Source organism: Dinoponera quadriceps, unplaced genomic scaffold (assembly GCF_001313825.1).
Source record: "Dinoponera quadriceps isolate SergipeBrazil2010 unplaced genomic scaffold, ASM131382v1 scaffold1814, whole genome shotgun sequence".
NCBI classification, from domain to species: Eukaryota; Metazoa; Arthropoda; class Insecta; order Hymenoptera; family Formicidae; genus Dinoponera; species Dinoponera quadriceps.
In genome coordinates this window covers 25,298-42,489 of record NW_014556249.1, presented here as the reverse complement: position 1 = coordinate 42,489, position 17,192 = coordinate 25,298, and the positions used below count along the sequence as shown (strand labels likewise).

The window sequence follows — 17,192 nt, the reverse complement described above, 5'->3', positions numbered from 1 at the left end:
TATTCTGAACTAAAGTTCGCACAACATCGTCATCAATGTCTGAAGGTCGACCTGAGCGTGGCTCGTCTTCAAGGTTAAACTGTCCGCGGCGAAATTTCGCAAACCATTTTTCCACAGTTCGTTTAGCTGGTGCTTGATCTTGATAAACCTCTTGAATGTTTTTTACGGCTGCTGCAACGTTTATTCCTTTCCGAAACTCGTAAAGCATGACATGCCGTAAATGCACCTTTTCGACACTCATTTTGAAAGTAATCTTTCTCGAAACAGTTCGTATCTACACAAATTCTTTTGTTTGAAATGAACGCTGCACACGTCACCTTTCCAACGATATGTCTTACGAAGATGGCGGTATTAATGACAAAACTTTACGCCGCTTCTAACGCCATTTATTGCACCTCCGCACGAACTTTTGCACTCACCCAATATTCTCCATTAGATGCGATGCACTTGTTAAGTCTTTTTTCCCAATGTTTGAAGCATCTCTGAAATTCTTTAACTTTTATACCGTCTAGTGCCCTTTGCAAAGTTGTTTTTATCGCCTCAACATCATCAAAACGCTTCCCGTTGTTCCCCCTGGCCAAACTGTTAACCAACACTTTTATTTGGAAGTTTTAGGACGTCTGCGAGGGGACGTGTGCGTAGGAAACACCCGGAAATTTGGCGATCAGGTGACTGGTTCCTTCATCACAAAAACGCCCCCGCACATACCGCCTTACGAGTGACCCATTATTTGGCCTCTCGGGGATGGCCAGTCGTTCGCCACCCTCCGTATTTGTCAGACCTAGCCTCGTGCGACTTTTTTCTATTTCCGAGAATGAAGAAAAATCTAAAAACAAAGCGTTTTGATGATGTGAAGGCGGTAAAAATAGTTTCGCAAAGGGCACTGGACGATATCAAAGTTGATGAGTTCCAGAGATTCAAACAGTGGGGAAAAAGACTTGGCAAGTGCATCGCATCTAATGGAGAGTACTTTGCAGGTGACTGAAGAAATTTTGTAAAAAAGTTAATAAATAAAGTTTTTATACAAAAAATCCGGTTTTTTGTGTCCCTCCCCTGTACACATACTACTGTGATCAAAAAATTTCGAACTTCATTTTTAAAAATCAAAATAACAATTCAATCATCAAAATTATTATTGTCTCCTTCAAAGTAGTCCTCATTGTTTGCAACGCACATATGCGTTTGATCCTGGAAACATTACTGATTCAAGGCAGACGGTATGACCTTCAGTTTGCGCAGCGATTTTTATTTGATATCCTTTATCGATTCGAAACGCTGATCGCGAAGTGGTTTGTTACACCTGGGTGGTCTAAAGGCGTAACGAATATTTCGAGATTAAAGAATATCGAGCGGTTAAGCGCGGGGATAACGTGACGGTTTGAAAATGAACAGGTTTATTGAAAAAATCGTAATGTTTACTTCTTATCCCGTTGGGAACCTTGTCTCTAATCTGCGCTGCGTACGGTTACAATGGCGCAAGGTAGTGGTTATGCAAAAGACGCGATAGCGCGAAGTGCAATAACAGAGAGCGCGAACCATTGTTTAAGGTCGACGTTGATATTAAATAGTGATCAATTATTTTCGTAAGGGACGTTTTGGCAACAATCGAGTGGATACGTGTTCTGACCCGTGAGCGGAATGTGCAACGCGGTGCTTTCTTGTAACACGGTGTCTTACTATCGTAGTGCTGTCGAAGATTTCTTAATAGCGTTTCGACGTGAATGAAGTAATATACAGTTATAACATCCTCTCCCTCTTGGGAAAAGGAAGAGGAGTTTGGCAGATTGGTGGAGAACTTGTTCGTTTTTATCTTTTTTATGGTTTATATTTATAATTTTCCAGGTAATAATGTTTTGGTTATAATCGTTTTCTTCTTCGTATTTTTTTTTATAAGTATAAATTTTTTCCCGTTGATACTGTATAATCGTTTTTTAAATCTAGCGTAATTATTAAATCATTAAATATGAAATGTTCGATTACTTCATGTTTGATACTCGATATTTTTTATATTTCACTTTGACAATTCATTTTCTTTTGTGAAGGTACGTCATTAGCCTTTCAGACGCACGTTTTGTTTTCTGATTATCTGTCAAATTGTTTTTTGCAGATTAAATTTTGTAAACCATAGATAAGTAGAAAATTTGCATTATTTTTGAATATGAGTCCCGTCATGGAACTAATGCATAACAGACAACTCAAAGTGTCAACAAAGTGTTTGGCAAGGATGTGGCTAATGAACGCAGAGTATGTCAATGGTCTGAGAAGTTGCAATCTAGCGATTTTGATCTTCAAAATCAACCACGTTGGCGACCAAAGAGTAAGGTGGATTATGATGAGCTAAAAGTGCTGCTGCAGAGTTGCAGTGGAAGCAGATACATCTCAAACTATGCCTGAATTAGCAGCAAAATTTAACGTTATTATTCTATCAATATTAAACCATTTGAAACAAATCGATAAAGTTAAGAAGCTGGATAGATGAGTTCCGCATGAATTAAACAAGCGTCAGAAGAAAAACTGTTTCATAGCTTCCCTTTTTTGCTGTCGAGACATAAAAACGAGCAATTTTTACAACGCATTGTTACGTGTAATGAAAGATGGATCCTCCTTGACAATCGCAAGCGTTCGGCACAATGGTTGGATAAAGATGAAGTGCCAAAACACACTCCGAAACCGAATATTCATAAAAAAATGCTAATAGTGTCTGTTTGGTGGTAAAGCACTGGTGTTTTCCACTATTGCTTCATGTGACCTGGTTAGTTAATTACGGCCGATGTCTACTGTAACCAATTAGACGTAATGATGAGGGAGCTCGGGATTAAGCAGCCGAGATTGGTGAATAGAGACAGCCCAATCCTCTTGCAGGATAATGCTCGACCACATGTCGCACGAATAACGTTGCTCAAACTACAGAAGATGGATTTGGAAACTTTGTGTCACCCACCGTATTTTCCAGACATTGCACCAACTGACTACCATTTCCTCCAGACATTGGGCCACTTTTTGCAAAGAAAAATTCTAATTCCCGACAAGCTATAGAAAACGCCATTCGCGATTTTAATATCATTTGCTCTCCAGGCATCTTCGCTGCCGGCATTAACAAGCTACCGTTAAGATGGCAAAACTGTATCAATAGTTTAGGCACATACTTTGATTAATTATATTGCTCTTTGCTTAAGATATAATAAACTATACTTTCAGTTTGAAATCGGACATTTTATATTTAATGACTTAAGACATATTCTTTTCCCGTTAACAATAGTTATTATAATTGTTTATGGGTGTGTTCGTTTAAAAATCCTATATTATACCTACATGTTGGCATGGAAAGTGAGTGTTAACTTGGTGAGCGATAATTCTATGCGCAGATACCGTATTCGCTCTATTGCAAATATGGTATGCACATTATTGTTACACAATTAATCTGAAAGTGATTTTATGTTATGTCTACTTTATTTTAATTATTGAAATATTTTTATTCATTGTATTATACGTTAATTTCATATGAATTTTTGATTCCGTTTGCTCAAATGATCAAATATATTTCATATATCATTGATATATCTTTTATATTTACAAGTCCATACTAAAAGAGAAATTATTTATATCTACTCAAATGTGAATCAAGTTTGCGTCAAATATGGCAAATTCTTACAAAGTTCGTGATATTTGTACAAATTGTGATATGGAAAGAAACTTTTAATTAGGCTTTTTCGAGAACCCGTTATATTATAATCGGAGGTAATCCTTCAGTTATTTCTCTTTCCAGTGGTTGCGCGGACGTGCTCGGGGGTTTGCCCTACGATTGGACCCCGACGTTCGCAAGTTTTTCGTCAAACCCCAGCAAGTAGGCGAATGTTCAAACGGCTTATCCGCTTTTCATAAAAGATAAGTGTTACTATATTAGAAATGATTTTAGTCTGTTAGCGTGCGTTCTTAGCGTAGCTCGTCTTCATTTAATAGTTTAGTTTGCATTATCGTGGATTTCAAGTATGTCGTAGAATCCTGTCCAAAGAGCGTACAAATTTTTTATTTCCTTCAGCGAACGGTTTCATCATATAGTAATACCTGATCTCCTAGTCGATAATTGAGGAATTTGGTCCTTTTATCATACTATTATATTTTATTTCTTCTCCTTTTAACTCTTCCTTCGCAATTTGATTGGTCGCGCATATCCGTTTTTTAAGTTCAGAGATATAATCGTGTTTTGAGTATAAAGGTTTTGGTAGTTGCATTACCATTGAGGGCAAGTTCACTTTACGTCCGTACACGAGTTCGAACGGAGTGTATCCCGTGCTTGTGTGTATTTTTTTGTTATAAGTAAATATTTCATAAGGTACACAATCGTTCTAATTAATCTGGATTAATGTAACGTCGTAGATACTCAGCAAGCGTGCGATGCGACCTTTCTAGCGCGTCGTTACTTTGAGAGTGATATGCCGTGGTGTGAATTTTATCGATCTCCAAAAACTTACATATATTTTTAAATTTATTACTTAAAAAATTGGTGCCTTGGTCAATTAACATTTTGGAAGTTATTCCGTTCTCTAAAATTATTTTAATGATGAATTCGCGGGCGAAAGTGGTGGCTTTTAGGTTTTCTATACGAGGGGGGACCCAAAAAAAACCGAACTGAGAGCGCGCTGCCATTAATAGACGTAGTAGAGAGTTCTCCCGCTACATGGGGTTAGTAGAGACCTTCACGAAACAGCTGTGCAGACGGCGTCAATTTGTAGGTTAACGTTTGAGCGTAGTGTTGTGTTCCTTTTATTGTTATTTTTTTCCGCCTGCGAAGTCGTTATGGCAAATTTAAAAGAACAAAGAGTGTGTTTGAAATTTTGTTTTCTGCTTGAAAATCGGCAATGGAAGCTTACCAAATATTGCAACAGGCTTTCAAAGAGGATGCTATGAGCCGCACACAAGTTTTCGAGTGGTTTAAACGTGGTGAGATGAGTGTTGAAGACCATGCTCGTTCTGGGCGTTCTTCAACATATCGAAACGATAAAAACGTTGAAAAAATCCGCAAAAAAATCAACGAAGATCGTCATTTCACTATCGACCAAATTTCAGAAGAGACAGGCGTGTGTTGGAGCTCGTGCCAGCGGATTTTGACTGAGCAGTTGCAAATGAGACGTGTTTCCGCTAAATTTGTTCCTCGCCTACTCACACAGGGCCTCTCGGGGATAGCCTGTCGTTCCCCATCTTCCGTATTCACCAGACCTAGCCCCGTGCGGCTTTTTTCTGTTTCCGAGAATAAGGAAAAATCTAAAAGAGAAGCGTTTTGATTATGTGGAGGCGGTAAAAACAGCTTCGCAAAGGGCACTGGACGATATCAAAGTTGAAGAGTTCCAGAGATGCTTCAAACAGTGGGAAAAAAGACTTGACAAGTGCATCGCATCTAATGGAGAGTACTTTGAAGGTGACTGAAGGAATTTTGTAAAAAAGTTAATAAATAAAGTTTTTGTAAAAAAATCCAATTTTTTGGGGTCCCCCCTCGTGTATTTTCACGTCCTGGATAGTACACAACATGCGCGGCGGGAGCGGCTCCGCCAGGCTAAGATTATGTAAGCCGAGGGAACGTTGCGAAAGGTTATACGCGTGGTTTTAAAGTAGGATCGATGGACTGAGTAAAATTAAGAGGGAAGAATAATATCCGTATAAAGTAAAATAAAAAAAATATAATTTATTATTGGTTTCGCGAAGTTCGATAATTTTTATGTTGAGATGGTAACAGATTTTTCGCTACGATCCAAAGAAATTGGAATGAAATCGACAGCCGGACTGTACAAATGTATGGTTACCGGTTCTCGTTATAATTACTTATCTTGTTATAATTACTAATCTTATGAAAATAACTTACATTGATTGTCGGCTAATAGGACTTCTCGAAGGAGCAACATCCTTCGAAATACGAAATATTAGGGCTAGAAAAATACGTCGCTTTTGTAGGAAGAGGGAGATAGGCGGTCTGCCTGAGACCACTGAAGTTGGCTGCCGCGGGACATTTCATGCAATATCTGGCACTTGCGGATGTACCACACGGATTTTATCAATAAAATAATTTGTCGCTATCGACTAAGACTCGAGATGACGCACTGACTGCAATTAAGAACCTTGAAAATTGAAAAGAAAACCCATTGCCTAAAAACTGAAATGTACTATGGCAGGGGCTGAACTAATTCCCGACTAAAACAGACTGAAAACCTGACTGAAACCGACTGCTGCGAAGATGAAGTATATATTTATAAGCACATTTCTGTCTCTCTCTTTCGTAATTGCGATGGTCAACATTTATCGATAAGAACACCAACGGATTTATCATTCCACAGTGTTCTCACGTTGCTGAGTTATGGCGAGAGGTGAATCATGTATTAGGTTGGCAAGGATGAAATTTGTAGTTAATAATATTGCCAACTATAACAGCTTATTATTTGACATTGGGTTAATATATTCCCTTTCTTTTTTTTGTTGAAAAGTTACATTGTAACGGCGCATTTACACCATTGCCCTCTCTGCGACCCGACCGACCATCCATCGGGTCGCTCACCGATGCTTTGCGCTATCCTAAACTACACGACACGCACGTTACGCGCTTCTGCCAGGAGCGTGATCACGTGCGTGTCAACAAACATAAACAAGCGGCCTCCGATGGATATAAAATCTGACCGGCGAAGGCATCGAGGCCGATTCCACCGGATTCAGTCAGAGCGACATGTTCGCAGGCTGCTCCGCATCCCGACTTTCTTTGCCGAGGAACCGAGACGGTGTATGCGCCGTCCCAACTGCGTGTTCGCAGCCGCACTCGTAATCGTTTCTTGCCGAGGAACCGAGACGGTGTATGCGCCGTCCCAACTGCGTGTTCGCAGCCGCATTCGTAATCCTTTCTCGTTGCCGAGGAACCGAGACGGTGTATTCGCCGTCCCAGCTGCGTGTTCGCAGCCGCACTCATCATCCTTCTTTGGGACGGTGTACTACCGTCTCCAACGGGAGTTCCCGGTTCCTAACCCACCTGCGACCGACTGACATTTGGCCTGATACGTCCGGGGTGGGGACTGCGCCGTCTCTGCCGAGCGTTCTCGGCCCCGACTCTCCTGACGAAGAGGCGCCTCCGAGAGCGCACAGACCGTTTCCCGGTGACAACATCCTCGCGTCGCATGTTTTTTCGCGATCTCTCGGTGCAGTGGTTCTTGCGGAGAATTCACGTCAACGTAGGAGCGGTTCAGTGGTTCTCGCGGAGAATTCACGTCAACGTAGGAGCGGAACTCGATACCGCGGGTACTTCCTGGTTACCGTACCCGACTTCGTGAGACCTCTGGGCCCGGAGAGTGCATCCGTTTCTTCGTGCCACCTGTGCGTGGCTTCCGTTTTGCGCTCTCCGAGGCATTTAAACGGCATTGTGGAAAAAGAATCGCGGAGACCTGCGTTGTAAAAATAGCGACAACACCAACCGTGCGATCAAAACACCGCGCCTGCTCCCCGCGACTCTATCGACCGTCTACTGTGCGTCAAACCGTGTATACATCACCGCGTCTACCGAACCGCGTCTGCCATCCCGCGCAACCATCTCACCGCAAAACTCATCGATCAGCTGAGCTGTCATAACAAACATGCGACCGACGACAGCAGCAACACTCTTCGACGAATCTAGAGTCTTCCAGAAAGATTATTCTTCATAATACCAAGCTGACATCCGCTCGCACATGAAACTGCGTTTATAACCGACAATAAATTTTTTGTTCGTTAATCGAAAACTCTCTCTCATGCTCATTAAAACTAACCCGGCCGTCCGGCGAGCTATTCCAGGGCCACGATCGCCGCGTCAACGAGCTGATGACCAGTCTTCTCTCACACCGTTCCGGAAAGACGTTCCCACCGCGAAAGGTGGACAAAGACCGGGCGGAGAAGAAGGTAACGTTGCAACATATCTCCTGTTTAAATAAACCATTGTAAGCTCTAAAAAATATTAAAACCGTTTTTTAAAAATTAAGTTTGTTGAAAATGGGACGGTCAGAAATTTGCACTATTATAAAGTATGAATTCTTACTTGAAATTACGGCATCGCAGACCGCGCGAAACATTAATAGTGTATTTGGCTTTAGTGTTACTACGCAGCAGACAGTATCAAATTGGTTCGCCAAATTTCGTACAGGTAACTTTGATCTCACAAATGAGCCACGCGGTCGCCCAGAATCAAAGGTCAATAATGACGAACTAATAGTCACCGTTCAGTCTGACCCATCTCAGAGTGCCTATGAATTATCGTTGAAGTTTGGTGTTAGCAAACAAACAATATTAACTCATTTAGCTCAAATCGGTAAAGTGAAAAGTTGGATAAGTGGGTTCCACATGAACTAAATGAAAAACAGAACAAAAGCGTTTGGAAGCTTGCTTGATGTTGCTTTTTCGTTACATGTCTGATCCATTTTTTAATCGAATCGTCACTTGTGATGAGAAATGGATCCAATATGACAAACGCAAATGTTCAGCACAATGATTGGACAAGGATAAATCACCAAAACACACTCCAAAGCGCAATATTCATGAAAAGAATCTGATGGTGAGTGTTTTGTGGTCTAGCGCAGGTGTGATCCATTATGATTTTATAAAACCTGGCTCATCAATCACAGCAAAAATATGCAACCAACTGTACAAAATGATACAAAAACTTCAAGAAAAACAGCCTAGATTGGTTAACCAATCGAATCCTATCTTATTGCATGATAACACTAGACCACACACTGCACAAATGACTGTGGCAAAACTACGGGAATTGGAGTTGGAATTTTTTTATCATTCTCCTTACTCACCAGATATAGCCCCCACTGATTAACACTTCTTGCGCAATTTGGACACCTTTTTAATAAAAAACCAATTTAATTCCGACACTGCTGTAAAACTGGCCTTCCAGGAATTCATTGACTCTCGTCCGCCAAGATTTAATACCATCGGCCTGAACAATCTGCCGTTTACATGGCAAAAGTGTATAGACAATATGGGTGCATACTTTGACGAATAAAATAATTCCTTATATTTGTAATTTATCAACCAATTTTGCCTTTTTGTCTATAAATTTCATCCTAGACGACCTGATACATCTGTTCTTACAGAGCAGAAAATTTTAGTTTATCTATGTCGCATATTATTGGTAATACAAATAAGTTTCCGCCGCATTTTTTATAAAAATTATCAATTTATTGTAAAAAAAATATATTTTACATTTTATTCAAAATATTGTCCGTCACTAGCTACTACTTTTTGCCACCTTTCTGGCAGCATTCGGATGCCACGTCGAAAAAACTCTTCATCTGTTGAGGCTACCCATGAATCGACCCAATTTTTGGCTTCTTCGTAAAAAGTGAAGTGCTGCTCTATCAGGACGTGAGCCATCGACCGGAACAAGTGGTAGTCCGAAGGAGCAATGTCTGGTGAATACGGCGGGTGGGGTAAGATATCCCATTGTAAAGCTTCCAAAGTATTCTTGACGACTATTGCAACATGTGGCCGAGCGTTGTCGTGTAGAAAAATTACTCTGTCATGTCTTTTGGCATATTGGGGACGTTTAAGCTTCAATTCTTGGCTTAATTGTATCAGTTACTGTTGATAACGTTCTCCAGTGATAGTTTCGTTAGGCTGGAGTAGCTCGTAATAGATTACTCCGAGCTGATCCCACCAGATGCACAACATTAGCTTCTTGCCATGAATATTCGGTTTGGCCGTTGAAATTGGTGCATGACCGGGCTTACCCCACGATTTCCTACGCTTTGGGTTGTCGTAGTGGATCCACTTTTCATCCCCCGTCACTATTCAATGCAAAAAACCCTTCCGAATTTGTCTTTGGAGAAGTTGTTCGCACGTGAAAAGACGGCGTTCCACGTCTCTGGGTTTGAGTTCATGCGGAACCCAATTTCCTTGCTTTTGTACCATACCAATGGTCTTGAGACGGTTTGAAATCGCTTGTTGAGTCACTCCCAAGTTTTCTGCCAGCTGCTCTTGAGTTTGGCATGAGTCTTGGTCCAATAATGCCTCTAACTCAGCGTCTTCAAACTTTAGTGGCCTTCCTTCGCGTTCTTTATCTTCCACATCAAACTCGCCGTTTTTAAACTTTTGAAACCACTCACGACAACTTCTCTCACTTAAAGCAGCATCACCGTAAACTTCTATAAGCGACCGATGCGCCTCAGCAGCAGATTTCTTTAAATGAAAAAAAAAATCAAAACTTCCCCCAAATGACGCTTATTCGGTACAAAACTCGACATTTTCGAACGAAAAAAATGTATATTGCCAATACAAAGTCAATAGTATTTTAAAGTTACGTTGTTGCCAGGTGTCCAAACTTTCTATATGATGTTTTACATCTGACGATTTCACAGTAATCTTGTCGGTGGAGCCATCTTTTGAAAACGGCGGAAACTTATTTGTATTACTAATATATCTGAAAGCAGCATAACATAAGTTTAAAAAACGCGGGATAAAGTGATGCTGGCACCGGACTTTCGCTCGCAGTGTCACAGGGCACATATGAGGTTTGCTTTATAAATTACAGGAACATAGACCGCGAATATAAGTGAATCTTTGCGACATTGCTAAATTAGGTCAGTATCAATGAAAAATTTAACGCGCCACTTACGCTGTATGTGTGTGACGATAACTCGCTAGCCGTAAACTTATTATTTGGAACAGTAATCGTAGACGATAACGTTATTATGTGCGGTGTCAGGCGCCGCGACGCTAACTTTTAGTGCTAAATGTTTGCATGCTGATAAGGTATGGAAATTTCAAGACTGATCTCTGAAGTGATTCTAATTTTGTTTAAAAGATGTTAGTCTATGTAACAAACTTCTGTTATTTGGCGGCAGTGACTGCTGGTTTTGATTTAATTGAAATTAATAAGCTCGAAAAGGAGTTAGGGAAACAGGTGAAATATTTAAACAATATATCGTTAGTTTCTGACAGGTTGGATGCAGGTTTACTAACCGACACGACCACAAATAAAAACGCCCTGGTCACGTTATTTGTCGTGAGTGTGATAAGGCCCGGCTATCAAGGTGAGTTTCACGGTGAGTTTAATTTCAAAAATAAATATTCTGTTGGTTGGGGCGCGAAAAATATACTAACTGCTACATTTTTACAATTACGTGGTAATTAATAAGCGATATAGTCAGGTCTAAAACCTAATATTATAATTTATTTCAAGCACGCAGAAGTGGGCCTGGTACGATGTCAACTGGCGACCACCGCGGCGAAAGAAAAATATAGGGAAAGCAGAGCGATAAAGAAGAGCAAAAGAGAGAGGAATGTTCCGGAATATCTTGGGACATAACAACATATACCAGGTTGATTGTTAAATCCTTAGAATGAAAATAAAAAAACATTTTGTTAGCAAAACTCAACTTCAGTCTTCAACATAATCTTCTTTTAGCTCAATACACCGAATCCAACGAGTTTCTAGTTTCTTTAAGTTTTCCAAATAATAAGAAATTTCTAAATCGCCCAAATATGCGTCTGTTTCCCATTCAACCTCTTTATTTGATGCAAATCTCTTTCCCTGTAGACATCTTTTGAGATTTGGAAATGGGTAGAAGTCACACGTAGTCAGGTTTGGAGAATATTGTGGATGTGGGATCAATTCATATCTCAATTTTGCTCTTGTTTTTATCGATTTATAAGCTGGTGCATTGTCTTGATGAAATATAATTTTTTCTTTGCTAAATAAGGCCGTTTCTTTTTTATTTTCTTCATTATTTAATCGGTCCAACAATGATACATAAAATTTTCCTGTAATCATTCTTCCTTTTTCAAGATAATCGATGAGGATTATTCCATGTACATCCCAAAACATAGTGGCCAGAACTTCTTCAGCCGATTGTTGCATCTTTCGTCACATCGGAGCACTTCTACCTTTTGGAACCCATTCTGTCAACTGTTGTTTCGATTCAGGTGTATAATGGTAGATCCATGTTTCATCGAGAGTTATGTATCAGCGCAAAAATTTATTTTATTTTCGCCTAAATTTGTCCAAACAATACTGAAAATTGCGAATTTATTCACGTTTTAGATCTATTACACAGGACCACAAAAAAAATCGATGAAAGGTTCTTTCGACCAGACTACGTGGATTATATGTTTTTTGGGTCGCTGAAACCGAATCCGAAGCCAGTTTTTCTCCATCATGTCAGGATTTTTCNAAGGTTGTGGTACTCTTTATTCAACGCAACTGAGTGGCCAACGGGTAGTGGAGCGTATATGTTGCCATTATGTAGCAATACTGCTTTTAAACTTCGCGTGGAAGAATCTATGAATAGACGCCAGTCGTTGGATTTATAAGGAATTTTATATTCTTTTATAAGCCCTTCAATATCGTTACAATAGACTAAATTTTTAATATTTGTGAAATATTTTCTAAATTCAATTTTTCTATGGCGATAGAAAGTGATACGAGTTCCTGGAGTTAAGCAATTTTTTTCTTTCAGTCTTGACGCTAACAGCTCAGATATTTCTTTTGAAAGTCCTGCATCTCGTACCAAATCATTAAGCTCTTCTTGAGTAAAACCTTTAGAATCCACATCAGTCGCATCTTTTGATTCCTCCGATGTTTCACTGTTCATCTCTACATCCTCATTGTCTCCATAAGCTAGATCTTCGTCCTGTAATGTTTCCATTTCACTTTCAATTTCATCGGAAGTAATATAACTTTCAGAACTTTATTCAGCATTAAGAAGCGTAGGAAAAGTCACAGATTTAACAGTTGCATAAGAAATTAAAGATTTTGTCTTTTGGTTGTACCCAAAAATATTCGTTAAACAAAAATAACAATCCTCTTTGTGATTTCCTGGTTTCCGCCAGATCATTGGAGAAGCAAACGTCCGTTTCTTCTGTTTATTTAGTTGCAAGGAACACCTCATGCATATAGAATTTGGAGTCCACTGATTGTCCACTATTTTTATACCGAAAAATTCTGTATACCGAGTTTTAAGTAAATTTGTGAATGTCTTTATGAGTTTACTGACAACTGATATTCGCCACAAACAACGCAGAAAGAGTCTACGCTATTATCACATATAGGCTTTCTTGAAACATCATACTCTTCAAAGGCCAAGTTACCCACCGATGTAGAGCTGGAGTCGTTTGATGACGACGCCTGTGGGTCTACTTTCTCGCCCGAACCAGCCGCCGATACTGGCGTTCCAAATACCTGCATCGTACTTTTTCGTGTGCCGACCATGACGGTGTGAGCGCCGCAATCCGAGGACTCTGCCGGATCACGGAACAACTCCGTTGCCCACCGTCACCATGTGGAGGTGCCCCGGATGTCGACACACGAGCTAAAACTGAGATTCGGAGCTTCAGTCTCACGTACTAAGACATTTTGCAATTTTGAAAAAAAATAGCACAATTGAGATTTTTCAAACTTCTTTTTGATAAGAATTTCCTTAAAGGGTTGAGGGGCTATATAGTTTGAACAAGATGAGATTTACAATACTTTGATCAACAGCTAATTTACTGCGATATTCTGACGTTAGAGATGCGTGTCCCTGTTTCTGATCGGGTTTCGAAATTATGTGGTTACGGGGTTATAGGGTTTTTGGGTTAACAGGTTGAAGGGTTAAGGGATTAACTCTTTTAATGCCGGGAGCCGATATATCGGCTCCTGCTACACCGGCGAGAAGTGCCAGAGCCGATATATCGGCCCGCACCTTGTAGCGCTTTACTATTCGCATTGCGAGAGATCTCTATCAAAATAAATTTAAAATACGTTATAAATAGTCTAATTTCATTACGAGAGAATTAAAATAAATAATTTTTAAATATTGCTTTTCGTTTGGTTTTTATGAGCCTTTTACCAAATCCTAGTAAAATCGGCCGGTTATCTTCGCATAAGCACCTCTTTTTCGCCCGGCACTAAAAGGGTTAAGAGATTATAGGTTTTGAACATAATGAGGTTTACAATATTTTGATTAAGAGCTCATTTACTGCGATTTTCTAACGTAAGAGATACGTTTTATTGTATCGGGTCGGGTTTTGAGGTTATGTGGTAATGAAATTATGCGTTTTTGGGATTTCAAAGTAGAAGGGTTATGGGATCAAGGAATTTTCGGTGATTAGAATTTGCGGTGGTTAATGATTCCACGAGTTGCTAAGTTTTGGGCTTAATTTTGAGGTTATGAAAAATCCTGACATGATGGAGAAAAACTAGCTTCGGATTTGGTTTCAGCGACCCAAAAAACATATAATCCACGTAGTCTGGTCGAAAGAACCTTTCATCGATTTTTTTTGTGGTCCTGTGTTATTGGCAATCGCGGCACTCATCTTACACTTAGCTTTCTTATACCAAAATATTTATGTAAGATATTGAACACACGTTCAGATGAAATGCTCACAGCCGCAGCTAGTTCACACAATTTCATTTTGGGGTCATCCAACACGATATCATAGATATTTTCACTCATTTCTGATGTAGTCACTTCATTTGGACGACCGCTGCGTTATGCATACGATATACTGGTATGACCCAGTTTAAACTCAGCAATCCAGTTATATACGGTTGAATTCGACAAAGCAAATTTCTCCACAGATTCTTAGAATTTCTCAATCATTTCTTGTGGTTGCAAGCTTTTCAAATAAAAATACTTAATCACTGCGCGAATTTTAGTTTTCTCCATTTTTATAAAATATTAAATGATATATGCTTTTGGTGGCTGTCACAAATATACTGATTGTCATAGCTGTCTGCAAATGTGTAGCGAGAGGTTTGAAGATTGGCACTACGGGAAATTCATGGCGCATTGGATGTAGCAACACCACTAATGTTTCATTCTAAATACTTATTAATCAACATGGTATATACAGTTAGTCGTTAATATCTAATTGATATACAACCCCACATCGTTAAACTCCCGCTATCGCATTTCAAAGTTGGTCTAAAATTTTTTTATTTTAAGTTCCTTGTTTGGTTTACGCAATAACATTTTCAATCCATCAGGTTCAAAAATCTTAAATTTGCTCTCATCAGCGAATATTACACATTCCATCATTCTTGCTGTTTAGAAATAAACTCTTTAGCGAAAATTAATCTTTTCTTCCGATTTACCTCATTTATTATTGGCTTTTTACAGGTAATTCTGCCATTGTAACTACTTTTCTTTAACGCTTGACGAACTGTTTTAGGATGTACTTTCTCGCCAGTCCCTTCATATAATTCTGTAATCAATTTTAATGCACTTAAACTAGGATTTTGTAATATTTTTCTAATAATTTTACGTTTATCTCGCGAATCAAATAATTTTGGACGTCCTTTCTAAGGTATCGATTCAAAGCGATTTTCACAAATATATCTTTTTATGATGTTTCCTACGTACTGTTATGTCCCGAGGTATTACGGAACCTCCCACCTTCCTTTTTTCTTTTGTTTTTCTTTTTTGCTCTTCTTCCCCTAAGCTCTTTTTCCGCCCCGGTAGTTACCTATTGACATTGTATCAGCCCCATTTCTGCGTCTAAAATCAATTATAATGTTAATCTATAGTCCCGGCCGTTTGTTAATCCACATATTTGTAGGAACGTTATAGTGCGTTTTTGCCCTCCAAATAATTAACTTCTAAAAATTAAACTCACCATGAACCTTGAAGTCGGGCCGGTTAGTAGACTAGTCCAACCTGTTAGAAGCTAATGATACTTTGTTTTATTAAAATAATTCACAGTTTTTATTAACCATTTGTTGAGCTTATTAATTTAAATTAAATTAGTTTCGGCAATCACCATCGTCAATTAGCAGGAATACCGATCTTTACATTATAAACAAATAGGAATTTCTTCAAAGGTCGTGAAGGCCCCCTGCTTTATCAGCATGCGTATACTTAGCGCTGCAAGTAGCTGGTCGCGGCGCCTGACACCGCGCGCAATAACACTACGGTCTGCGATACCGTCGCAAAACATAAGCCTGCAGCTAGCGAGTAGTTGTCACACACACACACACACACACACACACACACACACACACAGAGCGTAAGCGTCGAATTTTTTATTGATACCGATCTAAATTGACAATATCGCAGAGATTTGCTTACGTTCGGGGTATACGTTACCGTAATCAACAAGGTAAACCTGAAATGTGCACTGTAACACCTCGCGTAAAAGACTAGTGCCCGCGTCACTTTACCATCATTATATCTATATAAACCTCATAACTCTCCTTATCTTTGCTACTGTATTAAAATTTGGAATCGATTTAATAACTCCGCGCATTCTGAACTTATTGTCTCACCGATCATACGAGGGTGAATCAAATATGAACCGGAATTATTTTTATTCTCGTAGTGAAGCGAATGGAGAGAGACCAGGCTTCTTAGCGTTATAGGTGGGGATGATAGAAAATTCCCCCCTACGCGACCTCTCATTAGCACTCCGTTAATCAGTATCACAATGTCAGAGCGGGAGGTGCCCTCGTCCGTTGCACAACGAATTACTATTAAATTTCTCACTGCAGAAGGCGTAAAACCGTCGGGCATGTTGAGAAGGTCTGAAGCACAGTTCGGGGAGAATAGGTTTAAGAAGACTCAAGTGTACGAGTAGCACAAATAATTTTTAGAAGGACGAGAAACTGTTGAAAATGAGGAGCACTAACGTCACACGAGGACCAGCGTGACAGAGGAGAATATTCACCTGGGTGGCAGCCTTACCGAGGATGATTAACGTCGATTAACGGTAGCTGAAATTATTTCTGAGGTCTGAATAAGCTTCAGCAGTGCTTAGGAAATCATTACTGACGACCTTGGGTTTCGAAAAATGTTTGCCAGATGGGTCCCTCGTCTTCTCACCGGAAATCAGAAACCGCACCGTTTGGAGGTGTGCGAACGGCTATTGACACACTATCAGGCCGAAAGGGAAGCTTTCTTGCACCGAATTGTGACTTGCGACGAAAGTTGGGTGCATCATTATTCCCCGGAATCCAAAGAAGCTAGTATGGAATGGTGAAAGAAAAATGAATCTGCACCCGACAAAACCAAAACTCGGTTCTTATATAGTGTCACGTCCTCGGGCCCTCGGAAACGAGAATGCGCTGCTCTCTTTTTGTTTTGGGCATCCTTGGGCGGCTATCTGCATTCACCGGCATAACCCGGAAAAGTTGAGAGCACCCGCCGTACGCTGGTAAATAAATAGAGGGAGGAAGGGAGGGCTAGACAGTCAATAAGTGAGAATCT

At 39.9% G+C, this 17,192-nt stretch overlaps 1 protein-coding gene across 1 annotated transcript in view; it reads right to left on the bottom strand.

Moving 5' to 3' along the window:
* LOC106747216 overlaps positions 1-13,219 on the bottom strand; it is a 28,923-nt gene extending 15,704 nt beyond the window's left edge. The window contains exons 1-2 of the mRNA XM_014624559.1: positions 13,001-13,219; positions 12,481-12,641 (exon numbers count right to left, since the gene is read on the bottom strand). Coding sequence (XP_014480045.1) covers positions 12,481-12,641; positions 13,001-13,219 — 380 coding nt within the window. The remainder of the gene's footprint in view (positions 1-12,480; positions 12,642-13,000) is intronic.
* Positions 13,220-17,192: the final 3,973 nt, after the last annotated feature.